At 44.0% G+C, this 17,628-nt stretch overlaps 1 protein-coding gene and 1 long non-coding RNA gene across 7 annotated transcripts in view; one reads left to right on the top strand and one right to left on the bottom strand.

The window, feature by feature from the left end:
• The window catches only part of NCAPD2 (non-SMC condensin I complex subunit D2), a 31,381-nt gene that overhangs the window by 10,232 nt on the left and 3,521 nt on the right, over positions 1-17,628 (top strand). For 4 of the 6 annotated variants that reach the window (XM_077174220.1, XM_077174219.1, XM_077174218.1 and 1 more), the window contains 15 exons: positions 1,304-1,388; positions 1,524-1,657; positions 2,634-2,766; positions 4,252-4,336; positions 4,441-4,602; positions 4,847-5,061; positions 6,704-6,815; positions 7,130-7,253; positions 7,450-7,605; positions 7,810-7,987; positions 9,017-9,111; positions 11,135-11,215; positions 13,279-13,465; positions 13,678-13,804; positions 13,940-14,098. In XM_077174220.1, coding sequence (XP_077030335.1) covers positions 1,304-1,388; positions 1,524-1,657; positions 2,634-2,766; positions 4,252-4,336; positions 4,441-4,602; positions 4,847-5,061; positions 6,704-6,815; positions 7,130-7,253; positions 7,450-7,605; positions 7,810-7,987; positions 9,017-9,111; positions 11,135-11,215; positions 13,279-13,465; positions 13,678-13,804; positions 13,940-14,098 — 2,033 coding nt within the window. Of the gene's footprint in view, positions 1-1,303; positions 1,389-1,523; positions 1,658-2,633; positions 2,767-4,251; positions 4,337-4,440; positions 4,603-4,846; positions 5,062-6,703; positions 6,816-7,129; positions 7,254-7,449; positions 7,606-7,809; positions 7,988-9,016; positions 9,112-11,134; positions 11,216-13,278; positions 13,466-13,677; positions 13,805-13,939; positions 14,099-14,262; positions 15,147-17,628 lie in introns of those variants that run through there. The other 2 variants (XM_077174221.1, XM_054627794.2) reach the window with 1 other exon arrangement.
• LOC143693383 (uncharacterized) lies at positions 63-17,540 on the bottom strand. Its single transcript, XR_013181013.1, has 3 exons — positions 17,463-17,540; positions 15,315-15,532; positions 63-360 (listed from the first exon to the last, which is right to left on the bottom strand). It is a non-coding gene; the product is annotated as an uncharacterized LOC143693383 (long non-coding RNA).

Raw genomic sequence — 17,628 nt, 5'->3', positions numbered from 1 at the left:
CGTGTAGGAAATTAATGCAGCAAAACTCTGAGAGACCTTGCAAAGCAGATGCTGAGAATTACTTGAAGTTAAACTGCTGTCAGGCACTAATATTTATTCTCATAAATTTCACTTTTGTACAAAGCATTGCCTAAATAGTCTGGGTAGGGTCCCTATCTAAAAGGGAACAAGAAGAGTTAATTATGAATTTTTCTCTTGCCAGAAGGGCTCTTGATTGGCAAAAATGAATTTCAGCCCATTAGGAGTCACCTGTTGATATGGAGTCATCCCATGTCCAGGAGTCTTATATACTTCACTCTGTGGGCAAAGCTGTTGGCCAATGTCAGTTGTTTGAGTTTCTTATAACTGTAGTTGTTCATCCTGCTGGGATAATAAGAGAAACAGTGTGGTCTAAAGTTGAAACTGTATTTCTATTACCAAACCTCAGGGTTTTTAGCTGACAAGTCATACATGCTGTGGCCTTCATCATGTGTAGGCATTCGTCTTCTGATGCACACAACACATTCCCCATTTCTTTATCCTTCACACTATACAAGGTTTGTTCTTATTTGGGTGCTTTCACATGTGTTTCTGTTTGTATTTCAGTCAGACCCATCTTAAATCTTTTTCTAACAATTTCTACATGCCTTAGATGTTAAGGATGTTAAGATGAGAGGATGTTAAAGGGTCTTTGTTGCTTATCCTTCTTGAAGATTTGGTGGTGGGAGCTGGCTACCACTTGCAAGTTTACTTCTCCCATACTAGAGAAGAGCTGTGTCTCCTCTCTGCTGTGGCACTTGCCCTTTTTTAGTGCTTACACACTTGTAAATCCCGTTGGATACTCGTGCAATAAGTGTGATCCCTGGTGAGATGCACCATAACTCATCCTCATTTGTACCATCAGGCAAATAAAGAGCACCTGCTGCTTTTTATTTCTTCCTGATAATATTGCCTGGAAACAGCACTCCTGCAGTTGGTGCTCTGTCCTCATTTGTTCATAGATTTTCAGTTTCTAGGGAATTGTACTTTGACTTGTGGCTGCGAAGAAACTGGGAAGTGGCTGCTTATTGCCTCTGATTGGATCTTTAAGCACCAGAAGAAGCACCAGTGCATAAGGCAGTGGACATATAAGCCCACATCATGGTCATTGGCACTTGAGTTGGATGACTTTGAGAACTCAAGCTTGTTGTGGGAGTTTTCCTGATCCTGTGGATCATCTCTGTTCTCCAACAGATGTTTTCAGCCTTTTCAATAGGGCAGTAATTGTGACAGTTGCTTTTTCTTTACTTTTTAATATTTTATTATTCTTTTTCCCCTTTTGAAGGGCCAAGGCACAGGCCCTGGTGCACTCTCTGTCTCTCATCATGGTGGATGCATCACTGGGAATGATACAGTGCTTAGAGGAGATAGTGAGTATTTGCCTTGCCTGGGTTTGGGTTGTGCATCTGTTTTATTCAGACAGTAGTCAATGCAGATTACATCTTTACTTTGAAGCTCATGCTACTTTGCCTCTCTCTAATTTTTTAATTGCATCCCTTTTGCAGATCTCGGAGTTTGTGCAGAAAGATGAAATCAAGCCTGCTGTGACCCAGCTGCTTTGGGAGCGATTCACGGAAAAGTCTCCATGCTCGTTGCTGGAGCGCCGCGCTGCCGTGATGCTGCTGGGGATGATGGCACGGTGAGCCTGGGGCCAGGTCAAAGCCTCTTGAGTGGAAGGGTGTTCAGGGAGTCAATTTTTATTGAAGAACTGTGGGTGCTGCATCAGCTGACTCTTTGGCTCTAGCTTCAAAAATAGTAACCCTATCGTGGGGTAATGAAGCCTGGAACTAAACATAGTTTTGCTGGATCCCACCAACACGGCCTCTGAATGATTATGATGAGATTATTTTCCTTGTGTGAATGCCCATCCCTTCCCAGAGTTTATAGTGACACAACTCTGCAGCTTTGTCTGTGTTTGGATAAGAAGAGTGAGAAGCTGCTGAGTAGAGATGTCTGGAGCCTTTAGCATGAAGAAAAATGAATCTGTTTCACTTTCTGGGGGCAAAAAAATGTATCTGCACTAAAAGGTTTTCACTTCCTCAGTTTCCCCTTTGGCATTCACCTTACTTGCTCTTCTTGCTGTGCTTACTTCAGTCCTTCATTAGTCAAAAACAGGCCCACATAATAATGATCCTAAAGTTCTTTCACAGAAATGGGAACGAGTAGGTATGGATTTGGGATTGGCTTTTTTTGGATAAATGTTGGTTTGGTTTGTTTTGTTTCCCACAGTAGAGGAAGGAATGGTATATGCCACAAGTCCTGAGCTCCTCTACTCTTTCCTGCTTTCCAGCATTTTTGTTTTTCTTACCCTTCTAAATTTTGGTCCTTTCTGATGGGAAAAAAGAGTCAAGAATCTTCTTTCTTTATAAAGAGGCTATTGATCACTATGGAGAAACTCATCTCCTAGTGGAGAGTAGATTACACTGGCTTCTGTGGGATACTGCTTGCTGCTCCTCTAGCTGTATCTTGAGTTGTTTGGATGGGTTTTATTTTTTCCCCTCTTATTCAAACCACTCCCTTCCACAAGGCACAAGCAGTATTTCTCTTGGTTACCCATAGTTCCATAAACTTTCAGCAGCACCTCATGTGATATCCCCATCCCTTCCATTCCACAGAGGAAAGCCAGAGATCATAGGTACCAATCTGGACATCTTGGTGACAATGGGGCTGTCTGAGAAGGCATGTGAAGACTACAGGCTGCCTCAAGAAGTATGCAATGTTATTTCCAAGCTTGCCAGTAACTCTAAGGTAAGGCTATGGGTTTGTTCTTTAGGTCATTCAGAAACAAAGAAAGGGGGGAAATTGTTTGCATGGAGGAAAAGACAGAGGTAATGAAATTTTTACAAATTTTGAAATTAAGTAGGTTGAGACCATTCAGCAGCACTGTCTGGAAAGCTTAGCACACACCAGTGAACATGTAATAAAAGAATTTTCATTAGGCAACAGGCTGGATTCAATTAGTAAAGAGTTCAGTGCACAAGAAAATATGTTTTCCTTTCAATTCTCTTCTTCAGACTCCCAATTCTAAACTGATTTGTGTTTTCTCAACCATGAAGCCCTTTCCTCTACTGGTGTTTTCTGGTGGTGTGATTCTTTTTGCCCTCCCTATTAATTGATATTCAGGAGTTGTCCACTGTACAGCAGAATATAAAACATGAAAGGCTTTCAAACCTGTCCATGTTGTACTTAGAACAACACGATGGTTGATGGCTTCTTTCCCTGGGAAACAATTTATACTTCTTTTTTTAATACACTTGGAAAAAAAAAATCTTTTTTTTGACTCAGTCATTTGGGGCATTTTAGTTCAGGAGTTCTATCACAAAAGGAGTCCTCCTTTACAGAGCAGCATCATTCTGTGACAGCCTCTTCCACTGCTGCATGAACTTCATGAGTTAATGTGTATCACAACATTCTTAAATATTCTAAAGATGGCTGTAATTCAATTTTTGGTTGACTTAAGTCTGCAGTTAAGCTTGTATGTGAAAAGGGACTGAACTGAAAATATTTGGCTGACTGACTGGCAATAGCTCTTCTTCCCCACCCATCCTCCCAACCAGAAATCAGGAGTTGAAAATCAGGTGACTCAGGAATTCTTGTTTCAAGCTACTGAAAGCTGGTAAATCCTCAAGTAAATTCTGTTTTGTTCAAGTATATATTCATCAGGCAGACACAGGTATGCTGGTACACCTCAGGTATTGTCATACTTGGTTTAGTATTTCTCTAGGTTATCTAATTCCCAACCTAAAAGGTGGTGTGACTGATACAGAATATATGCAACAACCTTAGTGTGAGGTGGTCTTGGATCCAGACCTATCCTGTGTTATTTCCACTGATGATATTTTGCTTTTAAACAAACCCATGTGGTTCTGGAGTACCCCAAGGCAAGCTGACTTACTGTTGTTGACTCTAAGATGCTCCAGAGGTTTCCCTCTTTATTCATTGCAGAGAGTGAGTAAATAATACCAGATTTTAAATGAATCCTTTTGACATTTCAAAGAGTTATTTTGATTTAAGGTGAGAACTGTCTGGGTTGGCCTGGGATCATCATTTGGTCAAGCTTTAAATCCTCCCAGTGTAGTCACAAGTGACAGTAATGTCCCTGCTGCATGTTTAGCAGCAGAGCAGTACTGGATGTCCCTGGCATGGGTTTGATGAACATTGTGCACACAGGAAGGCTGAGTACTGGGATGGGCATGGGGGGGATGTCGTGTAACTCACCTGTTGTCTCTGCAGCCAGCACTGGAGAAGAACAGTGCCCCTTTTCGACTGCCCCAGAACCACATGCTCTTTGGTTGCCTGAGTGAGACTGTGAGTAAAGGTGAGCCCAGGTCAGCAGGAGGTTTGGAGGAGATGGGGTTGGGCTGTGAGACCACCTGTGTTATCATTGGTATGTGTGGGTACATTGCTTCCTCTTCTCATCAGGCTTTGCCCAGCCAAGCAGTCACTGGATCCCTTTCATGGAGGCAGCTGTAACACTCATCTACCAGCTGGCAGAAGGGGCAGAGGAGATCTGTGCTGACATCCTGCATGCGTGCAGTCAGCAAACTCTGGACAAGCTGCAGGAGGCTGATGAGCAGAAAGCTGGTGAGGAAAAAAGCTGATGAAGGAAATCTGTCTGTACCTGTGGTTTCCAGTGCTGCTTTGGGTGGCCTTGAGTAACTGCAGAAGAGTAGAGCTGAGGGGATGGTGGAAGTGTTGGCATGGGAGGGTGTAAGTGCTATGAAGGAGTCTGTGGAGTGTGGAGATGGATTATATGGTGAGACTTGGCACTAACTGACAGGGAAGAGGTCTAGATCAACACTGAACTGGGGCCATTTTTCTCTTTTAGATGCAGGGGATTCTCCACACAAAGTCTCTGATGGTTCTGGCAGTCTCTCCACGTTCCTGTTGCTGCACCTGGTGGCCCTTGTGGGACAGGTGGCACTGCAGCAGGTAGCATATTTGGAAGTGTCAGTGAGTGCAGAGCTACGCCGGCGCCGCCTCCTCAAAGAGGAGAAGACCAAGAAGCAATCTGACACCAGCACAAAGAAGCAGAGACCCCAGGTGAGAGCCAAGGGGTTTTGGGGCAGCTCTTCTGGTGTCCCAGCTACAGCAAATTTCTAGAGAATGCAATCCTGAGGCTGCATGAGGTACAGGGCAATGTGTGCTTCAGGAATAGAAACAGACATGTATTTGCCAGGATTGACAGGGAGAGCTGAGGTCCTTGAATGACCCTATTCAGTAAACTCCCATGCTGGTCCTGAGTTTTGAAGAGGCAGAGGGGAGGGAGTGAAGGGTGATGTCCTGGCCATGCTTATCCTCCTGCTTCAGGAAAACATGCCCCTTTCACTCATCACCTTCTCTCTTACCAGTGCAATCTTTTGCAACTGATGCAGTAGTGGTGAAGAAACATCCATTTGTGCCCCGGAGTTCTGGAAAAAGGCTTCCTAGAGCCCGAGTCCAGGAGATTTGACAGTGCTATCCTCTGTTAAGTAGTAATGATGAAGGTTTAACAGTAGTCTCTCTAATGTGATTTGGATGCTACAAATGCCCTGTTTGGTTAGGGCTATCTTGGAACATTTTCCAGAGTGTAATGAACATTCCTGGGTAAGAATAGAGACAAACATTGTGTCCATCTAGGTATCCAGTCTCTATTAGATGCTTATACTGCTAAGTCTACAGAGAACTTTGTAGTTCATTTTCTCATCTACCTGCTTATCAGTGTCACTACCATTTTCCACACAGGAGGAGGTTATTATGAGATTTTCAAAAAAGTAGCAGTTGGATACAGATTTGGTCCCCATTGCAATCTCTCCTTTCTTCCCTTGTGTTGCTTTTTATTTGCTATAAGGTTTCCCATAATCTTGCTCACAAAACCAGCAATTCAAAGGCTGCTTTGAGCTTCTTGTTTCTAGTATTTGAATGTCCCTTAAGTTATGCAGGACTCACACACTGATGCTGGATGTCTCCTAGGTCTGTTTTATCTTAGTAGTGTCAGTAGTTTAAGCTTTCTTTACATTCTGGTCTCATTGCAAGAGAGACAAGGTGCTCCTGGAGCAGGTCTAGTGGAGGGCAATAAAGATGATTAAGGGACTTGGAGTATCTCTTAGAAGGAAAGGCTGAGGGAACTGGGCCTCTTGTAAGCCTCAAGACTGAGAGGGGACCACATCAATGTCTGTAACTATTGGAAGAAGTGGGTGCCAAGAGGATGGAGCCAGACTGTTCTTGGTGGTGCCAAGCACTAGGACATGAGGCAGTAGGCAGAAATTGATGCACAGGAAGTTCCACCTGATTATGAGGATGAACTTTACTGTGGGGGTGACCAAGCACTAGAACAGGTTGTCCAGAGAGGTTGTGGAGTCTCCCTCACTTGAGATACTCAAGAACTATCTGAACACAATCCTGTGCAATGTTTTCTAGGAAGACCCTCCTGGAGCAGATGATCCACTGTGGTCCCTTCCAACCTAACTATGTGATCCTGTGATTGGTGTTCTGTAGCATGTGGACTGGCAAATCCCAGACTACCCTTCACAGCTTCATTCAGTTCTTGGGGACAAGTGGGTTATTACACTCTGTGTCAGTCTGTTCTCCACTTTAGTTGTGCAGCTGGTAACATGCGTGTACCTCACACCTGAGAGAAGAGAACCCTGTGAAGAAAGAGGTTATTGTTGCCTGACATCTTTCTTACAGTCTCCTCTTTGCACAGAGCACAGGGAACGAGACCACTATGGAGGAGGAGCTAGGCCTTGTGGGAGCCACAGCTGATGACACCGAGGCCGAGCTCATCCGCAGTATTTGTGAGACAGAACTTCTGGATGGTGAGTGTGGCTGCCACTGAGCAATACTGGCTGTCTGCCTGTGTGAAACAGCAGGTACAGCAGGCAACAGGTCCTTAGGAGGAAGGCTGTTTCCTCTGGAAGGAAGCACTGTCATTTTCCATGGTGTCACTTTCCACGTAGGCTGTGGAAATGGCTGTTTCTTGGCTCTGCCTTTCTGGAGGTGGTTGTTCAGTGGTGAAAGTGAGTCAACTAGTTACTGTAGTTTGCAGCAGCTCTGAGATAAATGGAGTAATTGTTCTTAAAGCACGATGCACAGTGCTCTCATGCTTGCTGTCTTCATCCCCACTCTCTAGGGAAGCACCTGCTCTCTGCCTTTGTTCCACTGGTGCTGAAGATCTGCAACAACCCTGGACTCCACAGTGACTCGGCGCTGTCAGCTGCTGCAGCCCTCACTCTTGGCAAACTCTGCATGATCAGGTACTGCTGAGCCATACCAGAGTTCTTTTCCCAGCCTTCCTAGTACTAAAGCACAAGCAAATGCTGCAATTCCTTTCCTAAGGAAAGAACAAACACAGTGTTCATAGATCACTTTTTTTAACTTTTTTTTCCCTCTGCTCTCTGAGAGATGGAATTTTGCTATTTATCCCTTCTTTTCTGTACCCTGTCTTGTTAGCTCTGAGTTCTGTGACTCCCACTTGCGTCTGCTGTTCACCATGATGGAGAAGTCCCCCCTGCCTGATGTGAGATCCAACCTCATAATTGCAGCAGGAGATCTAGCTATCCGCTTTCCCAACCTGGTGGAGCCTTGGACATCACATCTCTATGCCAGGTAATGCTACACTCATTGTTGGGAGAGGACGTGAAGAAAACCCTGTGGAAAGGTGACACTGGGCCTCCAGAAGGTGAGAATGACCCAAGAAAGCAAATTTGAAGATGCTGGTGCAGGGAGACCAGAGCTTTGGGCTGTCACAAGTACCAGTAACTCAGAGACACTCCCTTGGTGCTTTCTGCAGTAATTGTTTGCTCCTGTCAGGTTGCGGGACCCCTGCCCGAGTGTGAGGCAGACGGCTGGGCTGGTGATGACTCACCTCATCCTCAAAGACATGGTGAAGGTGAAGGGCCAAGTGAGTGAGATGGCAACTCTGCTCATAGACCCAGAGGATGCAATCGTGGCAGTGGCTCAGAACTTCTTTGGTGAACTGGCCAACAAGGCAAGTGGATGCTCAGGGACCTTCTTTCACAAGAGCAGGCAAGGGCTGTTGGAAGCTGGGTCAATTACATGAGCCCTGGAGAAGGCGTGTTAATGGTGTAGAGCCATTGGTCTGTCTCTCTGTGGACTAAATAAGGGTATTAAAAAGAAATTTTGCAATACAAGTTTTGTTTGATGTTGCTGAATTTGACCTCATCCATTCATACTGGAAGGCAGGCTCCAAACCACTGCCTTTTCCCTTTGCTTCCTTCTATATGCCCAGCACAGGGTTAAGAGCAGTTTTCCATAGCTCACCTTTAGGCCTTACAGCAGAGTTCCTGGACCTTATGGCTCAGGCAGTGCACCTTCTCTGAAACCTTTCTGAGTTGTTCTTGGCTGTGGGACACTGAGATACTTAAATTGTAGCAGTTTCTGCCCAGGCAGGTGAGAACAGGAGCAGTCTTACCCCCACTGTTCATTCTGTGTGCAGCCTTGCATGGGCCCTTCAGAGTTTGAGATTTACTGCCTGGGAGGCTGCAGTGACACTGGGGCTTTTCTGTCTTGGCTTGCTTTGTTAAAGCAGAACTGGCCACCTGACTGCACTGACTTCCTACCTCTGCAGAGTATATGACTATGCTATGTGTAAAGCTATGTAAAAGCAGTGGGAAAGAGAATATGCATTGGACCTTTTCAGGCAAGAAAATGGGAAGCAGTTTCAAGAACTGAAGAGCTGTTTCCTTTATCAGGAAGCTTTTTTTTTGGGTTGTGGCAAGGTTGGAAGGCAAAAGAAACTGTATCCAAGTCTGCCAAGGAGCAGAGCTGGAGTGCAGTGTTTAGCTTGTTGGTTGGCTGGGCTTTTTCCCCCCCAGCCAAATAGTCCTGGGTAGGTTTGGCTGGCTGTGTAAGCTTGTTTCAAAAAGCTGATGCTTTCAGTCAGTAGATTTGGGGTGGAGAAAAAGGAGGTCGTTTTAAGTGGGCAGCGTATTTGGCTTGACTCAAATATTATCCTTTCTAATTCTGTATCTCATGTAGAAACTTGTGTTCTGCACAGGGTAATGCTGTCTATAACCTGCTTCCAGACATCATCAGTCATCTCTCGGATCCTAACAGCAGCATAAAGGAGGAATCCTTCCACACTATTATGAGGTAGTCTGAGGTTAAATAAATCCTCCCTTATTGCCAGGACTATGTTTATGCAAAGGGGGTGCCATATCAAGGGAAGAAAAACTACATTGACGTGTACAAAATGCTTTTTCAGTTGTTCTCTTTGATCTGACTTTTTCAGTCTGTACTGGAAATGGAGTCATGCTGAGGGGAATTGATTTTAAAGCCACACACTTGGGAGTGAGGAGAGACTCTACAAAGAGTAACCACCAACTCAAAATTACTTTCCCTCTAGAAAAGGAAAATAGTTGGTTTTACACATGGGAACGTGGATATGCGACATTAGGAAAACAAAACAGGTTTTAAAGTCTGTTGCTTTTGTCATTTTGGTGGCTACTGGAGTTTTGTAAGCAGTTTTAGTAAAGCTGTAGTTACAGTAACAGTTTTGGGTCTGGGTTGTCTTTCTGGTGGTTTGGTTTGTGTGGGGTTTTTTTAGTTTGGTTTCAGTTTTTTTCAAGAAAGCCTGACTCTGGAGTATAGAGATCTTGGAATATTTCACTCTGAGGTTATTAGTTGCTCATAGACAGCATTTCTAATGTCCTTATTGGTACCGTAGAGACATTCTCCTCTCATTTCTGAAACTTGACCACATGAGGGTTTTTCTGAGCCATTTGAATCCCTATGGATTATAGAGGGGGGTGTTAGACAAAAGTATTGCTGTTGCTGAAGAGAAGAACAATAAAATTTCCTGTGATTTTTCAAGTAGTCTTTTTGTCTATGGGAATCCAGTGCATTTAGGAAGAGGGATGGGATTTTGGATAGTAGGAATTGCAAGACACAGAAAAGGTCTATTAGTGAGGCTGTAATTGAAACTAAAATTAATTTATGGTGGCAAAAGTAGATGGATATCTTTGCTTCTGCTTTAATTAAAGAGGGTAATGTGAAATACTGGGAATTATAGCTTGTGGTTCCTGACAGCACACATAGAAGTGGAAGTTAATGCCTGAAGTGAAACAAACCATCACAGGTAGACAAGATGCAGCATGTAAAAAAAATCCAAATAATTTTGGAATTTTCAATCCTGTTTTTAATTAATATCAAACTGAAGGTGTTACCACAGACATAGAGCATAACTGTAGCAATTGCATTAAAGTATGATTGGTGGGGTTAAGACAGGTGTAAGATGGACTTTTTAGTTCCAACAGCATACATGGAGAGAACTGGAGGTGTCTGGCAAATAAGAGAAGAGGGATTTAACAATGTAGACAGGTATCAAATTAGCATCAGGATAATTAATTTTAAAGACTTGATCATCCGTTAACGCACAACATATCCTTTATATAGAAAAAGAAGGGAATTAGTAGTTAAAGATTAATTGATGCTGGAAAAAATGCAAAGGGAGGACTCTTGAGAATGCTCTCTCTATTATGTATCTTAGAAAAGCAGTTTGGTGTGGTGGTTGTAGACATAACAAAGACTGAACAAGGAAGTGCTTTAGAACAACTGTATCAAGGCCAGTGGCAACCTGACTGAGTTAAAGTTAACAGAAATGTTGGTACAAGAAATGGGGAGAGCAGCAGGACCTTCTTAATAAATAGAAGTTATTCAGTGATTTCTAAGAGGACATAGTGCAAAATGCACCAGTACTTAACTGTGCTAAAGTCCAGGTGTCTCTATCCCTCAAGAAGCTAATGAATTAAGTTAGCATTTAAGTTCTGTTAGACTTTGTTCCCATTTTAGTGCAAAGTAGTGCTTACTTTTGCATTGATCCAAAATGGCAACAACACACTTTTAGCAAATTAATAGTGAAAAAGTCACAGGCATGGTTTTGAGGAGGGAAAACGCTGCATGCCACAGTGCTCCTCTCAAGGTTTGCTTGTCAGACAAACTAGTTTGTCAGTGCAACTTGTGAGGTGAGGAGATTGTCTGGAGATGCTGCATGCTCTTAAAACTGGATGGAAAGAGCAGATAAGAAGTCAGCACGGCTGCCTTTTCAGCACCTCTCCTCCCTGAAATGGGGATTCCTCTCTGGGCTCTAATCTGTTGTGCTTTTTCCCCCTTGCAGACATCTGTTCTCATATATTACAAAAGACAAACAAACAGAGAGCTTGGTGGAGAAACTTTGTCAGAGATTCCGGACTGCCAGGTGGGTTTAATCTTAATTTTCCTGACTAGTGTTTCTGCTTCTCAGGATTTTTCAGAAGATATGAGCTTGTATGTTGTGGTTCTAAAAGGTTCCCATTAAATTCTTCATGTGACAAATGCAACATAACTTGGTTTAGGTCCCCCTTTTTTTTTAACTACCTTCTCCTAAAAATACATGAATACTTATAAATTAAGGTTTTTGATTTTATTATGCAGTGATTGACCCCCTCTTCCTTCCTTTTTTAAGGAAAAAGCTATGTGACAGTCTAGATCTTCATTATAGCTGAGCAAGGAAACATCCCACATGTGGATTTTACATACTTTTGTGATCCTTCCCCACAGGCTATTCCCTTGCCGCTCAGCTAGGAAATTAGTGTGTTCAGCTGAGAAGTTGGGATCTTTCCAGCAGTCCTGCCTGGGGTCATCTCAACTATCAAGCTGATACAGGCCTCTCCTTGTTCTGTGTGCATGGGCTGCTCAGTACCAAGTCTATGCCTGGGACTCTGTTCTGGAGTTTTTATTATTATTATTTTACCTAAGGGCTTGTGCCACCATACACTTTGGCTTTTGCTCTGTTCCATCTCCAAGATGTGCAGAATTTGCTTGTGCATTGCTGATTACAGAGTATAGAGTGCAGGACCCACGCTGTGAATCTGGGATATCACTTTTCTTTCTGGGTTTTGGAGCTTTTTTGCTGCCTTTCTCCTGCTCCCCAAGCTGTAACTTCACTGACCCAGGCATACACTTTTTGTTTCCTTCCAAGAAGAATAATAATAGAAATTTATCTCCTTCCATTCCAGTGAGATATCTTAATTTTAACTTCCACTGGCTTTGGTGTACCCTGCTTCCCTCCATTCCAGTGGTTTTCCTTCTCCATTGTTGTGGCTTTGCCCTTGAGATTTAAGCTGTCTGCTTATCTTGGCCATTTGTGCACAGTGCCTGGGCATGTGACCTGCTCAGCTGCCTCAGGGAGTTGCATATTTCCCAAAATATTTGGATTTTGTTTCCTGAGCAAGAGTGGAGAGTGGTCCCTCTCTCCAACTCCCAGGAGCCCTGGTGAGCTCTTCACACCACATTTGTAATTCACGGTCTGTGTGTATGTTGTGTCTCACCTTTAGTAGAATGCCCTGATATTTCTGTACCACGAAGGTGATCAGCCTGGTGCACACTAGTGGTACTGCTGGTGCAAGACTCTCACTCCAGGCTAAAACAGGAGCTTATCAGAGCAGATTTGCAGCCACCATCACCCTCCTCAGCACTTCTGGAGTTCTAAACATAGGAACTTGCCAGGTGTCATTCAGACTGTACAGGTGGAAACACCTGGATGCTGCAGCTTTGTTCTCCATCTGTCTGGGTTTGAGCAGAGCATCCTGAGACAGCATGTGCTGGACAGACTTGAGGCCCTCACTTAGTGTATATTAAAAACAAGGGCTTTGGCCTTGCATTTTCCCTTCCCATTCCATCACAGTGATCTACATTAGGGATGTTAGTTTGTGCTTTTGTTTTTCTTTCCCTTTGGTTTCATTCCAGTAGCTTTTGCTGGAATTTGAATGTAGTCATTCTCTGATGCAGCAATTGTTATTCGTTGACTTAATAACTTAATGAACATGACCTTCTTTATGTAACTAACCAGGAAAGGGAGAGAGAACATCAAATACAGCTTCTGCTTGAGATCATCTCAAACATGCAAAAATAAACAGCCGGGGGGGGGGGGGGGGTGTTATATGGTTGAAATAAGGCCCTTGAAGAGGAGTCCTCACCTCACTGAGTCTTTTCCTCCTGGTCAGCAGTAACTTCTGACACTTTTCAAACAAGTAACTGTGTTCTTTAGCAGTGGAGCTTTCATGTTTTTCCAACAGGCACTAAGTCAGTGTCATGGAATACAGTGGTGGTTATCTGTGGTATGGCACAGCACCCTGTCACTGACCTGTAACAGAACAACCTGAATCTCATGTTCTCCAGGGCAGAAGCACCTGCAGGAAATGCTGGTAGTTCTGGGTGGGATGTGCTCATCCTCACACACCCTTTTTGTAGGAGCTAAATGGTGATCTTTGTCTTTCCCAGGACTGAGCGTCAGTATCGGGATCTATCCCACTGCCTTGCTCTGCTTCCAGTCTCGGAACGGGGCCTTCACAAGCTGCAGGACAACTATGACTGCTTTGCAGACAAGCTCCAAGATCCAGCTGTCTACAATTGTTTCCAAACTGTGCTGGCTCGATTCCGCAGAGCAGGCATCAAACCTGAGACTAAAGTAAGGGTGTGGGACAAGGGTCCAGGCCAGAAAACAAATTTATTTTTACATGCAGGGACTGGAAAGCCATTTTAAGCAGACTGTTCCTCACCCCTAACAATTTATCAATTTATTTCTTTAACTTGATGGCAATTCTGCTATGGATGTAATACTTCTCTCCCCTCACCTTCTCTTTTTTTTTCCCCTGCACTGCTGTTTTACATCTCCATCAGGCTCTAGCTGAAGAGCTGGAGCAGAAGCTGTCTGCCTCCCATAACCGAGGACTGGATTCCACAGAGACATGCCAGGACGGTAGTCAGACTCCAATGCCAGCACCAGCCAAGCGGAAACCAATAGGAAGTATGTTCCTTTTTGTGACATTCCAGCCTTCCCCTGATCCTGCAGTCCAGCAGTAACACCTAAGCACTTCTCCTCACCCTTACAGACAGAAGTTTGCTGCCTTTCTCTATTTTTTTTTTCCCTTTTTCTTGACAGGTTCACGGCGCCAGCCCCTAAGCCCAGTCAACTCAGATAATGATTTTGTCACACCCTCATCCTGCACCCTCCGGAATCATAAGCGTGCCCAGAAGCGCCCTCCACGCAAAAAAGCCATCATTACCTTCTCCAGTGACGAGGAGAACAACTCTGAGGATGGTAAGGCACTGTACATGTGTGCTCTAAGGGGGGAGGGACTACATGTTCGGCCCAACAGGGATGTCCCTTTGGTCATGGGCTTCAGACCACTGTGGAGGTTGCCTGTAGGTTTCTCTGCTCAAGGCAGTGGAGTGCTCATTATTGACACGTTTTACTCTCTTTAGAGCTATTGGCAGAATTAAGAGAGGAAGAAACCCCCACCAAAACAACTCCCATCACCAGATCTTCAGCCCGACGGCGGCGCTGAAGGAACCATCTGCCACTGCCTTTAACTAAAAATAAAACTCCCTTTATGCAACCATCGCCTTCTCTTGTCTGAACTACCCCAGAATACAACAGTGCTTTAAATGAGGACAAAATGGAAGTTAACACCAGGATAAAGCAATTCCAACCCTTTCTTCTGATATCTCCACAAAGAAAGGCAGTGATGATGAACATGTTGCCACTTGGACTGATTTTGCCCTGACTTTGCAGATGAGAATAAGCTGCTCTTATTAATTATTTTTTTAATCTTTGGAAGAAAGTCTAAGAAGAGCCAGATTACCCACAGAATACAAAATGCTCATTCCTTTCTTATTTTGTATGTGCTTTATACTACACTATTCAGCTTTTATCACAGGACCAATGCAGCGGTGCTGGGTTTAGGCTCTTTTATATTTCATGCTTTTTGAAGCTCTTATCCTGTAAATCCAAGCCAAGGGTTTTGAGGTGAAGGCACCTGCATATTTTCCTTGTGCATATCTCATCCAAGAAGTGTTCAGGGAGTAGAGTGTGAGGAGAAAGGGAGAGAAAGGCTAACTTAGACTAGAGCACTTGAATAAACAATAGGTAAAGTCCATAGGAAAAAATACATCTTTTAAAAGCTAAAAACAAAAACCAAAACCAATCCAACATTAAAACTTTAGAAGTAACTTGTAATAATGCTAATTTTATAAGTTACAAAGAATACTGATACCCTTGATTGTCTTGTTGCTTTCTGGAATGTATTTGCTGCAAATCCAATTATGTTTCAAGTAAAATTCGCACTTGGTTTTGTTCTTTTTGCAAATGCCACATCAGTTTTCAAGTCAGTCCTGCCACTCCTTAAACTGCCCCGTGAACATGAAGTGCCCTAAATTAGATTCTGTGTAAATCACATAAATAACCTTTAACCTTCTGTCTAGAGGCAAGTTGGCATTTGTCCCAGAGCTCTTACTACAGAATTCTTTCCTCTTACCTTGTCAGCTGCCTCGAAAGCAGACTAGTCACTAGCTGGGCAGGAATGGGAAGGGTGCTCCTCCTCTCCACTGCTTCCTGCAGATCTGCAGTCTCTGTCTCTGAGGCTCTACCACCTTCCCACAGTTGTGTTCATGGGTTCACCCAGCAAGTAGAGCATGCTGCTCAGTTCCCTTCTGCTCTGACTGCAGAAGTAGCTGCTGTAGCTTATATTGATCCCTATTAAAAAAAAAACAATCATTAGGAAGTGCATAGCTTTGCACTAACCTGAGCATACCTGAATGGACATAATCATGTTAAATGCTTCCAGAAACAAGTAAAATGGGGAATGATGGGGTAACAGGTGTATTTATAAACACTCCACTTGAGTCCCATGACTCAGTGAAAATACTTGCCCACTTGCCACCAGACTAAAATAGCCAAATACCAATATAGATATGCTCCAACTCCAGAGCACACCAGTAGCCTCAGGACAATCACATGAAATACAAAGATCAGAAAGCTACAGCAATGTTGTCCTCCTCCCCTCCTTCCTGATAAAATATTCAGTGAGGGCTCCAGGAGGCAAAGGTAGCAGCTACAGCATTGACAGTAAATACAACACAGAGTCATGCACACCATACGTGATTCCCTCACCACCCACAGGGTATGACACTCACATACGGGAATTAAAAAAGCAAAAGATAGCATATATGGATGTCTGCCCAGGCTCAAGGTTTTACAAGCAATCAATCTTGTGTGCATGTGAGATAATATGTTGCTAATGGTACAGTAGGGGAGATATGAATTGGTGGATAGAGGAAGTGGGGTGCCATAAATCTCTTAGGTATTGGCTCGTGGTTGAACTTTTTCCTTCAGGAGATCAACACAGTCATCCTTCTGGAAGGAGGGTTTGGCAATCAGTGACTGGACTGACATGCTTTGCAGTCTGTCCTTTGCTCAGGACACTCAGACACTGTACTACCTGGGCAAGTGAGAGTGAGAAATGAGTGGGTGAGAACTCTGATTGGTCCCTTTCTGCAGATTTTTGAGGTGGAGCACCTTCCTCTCCTTACTATCCTCCCCTGATATCAGAAGAATTAGCAGTCCTGTGTCATAGACAAACAAGTCCTGAAGAAAGATGAGGCAAAATCTAAGAGGGATTGGGCAGCTACACAGTGGCCACAGCCTTAAGTAGATATTTGCTCTTCTATTCCTCAAAAACATATATTTTGGTGGCTGCCACAATGACCATAAATCACTGCTGAAGGAGTAATCTCACTCCCCTGCTCCTGAGGCAGTGGGATTACTCAGTGCCAAGATCAATGGTGTTTCCATTCTCTAGGGACTCCTGACTGTGGTTGCTCTGAACTTCTACAAATGGTACCAGTGGAATAATGTGAATATTGTACACTTCTAGAGCCTGGTGTTCTCTCAGGGTTCTTCACTCAGTTCCCAGATCTCCCAGTCTCCAGTTGCCCTGCTCCTTTCCTATATGAGCAACTGTTTGTAGAAGGCTGATTGTGATTCAGCAGCACTTTTCTGGTCTTGCAAGCTCTAGAGTCAGTGCCCCAGCATCCAAGGGGGAAGGGTTTTTATAAAGGAAACTTGTTAGCATCAGAGAGGAAAAAAGGACAATAACCTGTTTGAGACTGAGAAAACTGGGGCAATCAAGGACTTGTCTGCCAAAGCCTTTTCACTTCACAGTCACTGCCAGGACATGTCAGAGTAACTAATCAGTTCTACTGCAGTCCCAGCAAGGATCTGGGGCGCAGAGCAGCTGCAACATCACAGCACCTGAGTCACTGAGCACCTGCATTTTATCCAGGCTTTGCTGGATTTACAAGAACTTACAAGAATCTGCAAGAAAATTCGCGAATTTTCTGCAGTCTCTGAAGTTTCTTGCTTGATATGGGAGGGGGATGGCTCTTTCCCTCTTGCCAGCCCCAGCTCTTGCTGAACCCAAGGAGGGCATTTGTCATTTGAGTTCTCAGAGCCTGCCCACCCCTGCAGGGCTCAGTCTTTGTGCAAGTGGACTGGAATTTTGGAGCAGTTGCAAACACATTTTTGGCATTCTTGCAGTATGGGGGCCACCCCATTCAAGGGATGCCAGATCAAACTGCTGCTACATTTCATATCAAAACCAAAGTGCTGTTCCTTTTGCACTTACCTTTCCCTCAGCAAAGGAGTGACTCTGACTCATGTAACCGGTGTGTTCCAGTGGAGCTGCTCCTGCCGGCAGCAGGAGTGCTTGAGCACACTGACTCAGCTCTTTCTGGACAGTCACATGTGACTGGGAAGTACAGAACAGCATCCTCTGGGACACTTTGCATGCA

Source organism: Agelaius phoeniceus, chromosome 2 (assembly GCF_051311805.1).
Source record: "Agelaius phoeniceus isolate bAgePho1 chromosome 2, bAgePho1.hap1, whole genome shotgun sequence".
Classification (NCBI taxonomy): domain Eukaryota; kingdom Metazoa; phylum Chordata; class Aves; order Passeriformes; family Icteridae; genus Agelaius; species Agelaius phoeniceus.
This window is presented reverse-complemented; position numbering and strand designations above follow the sequence as displayed.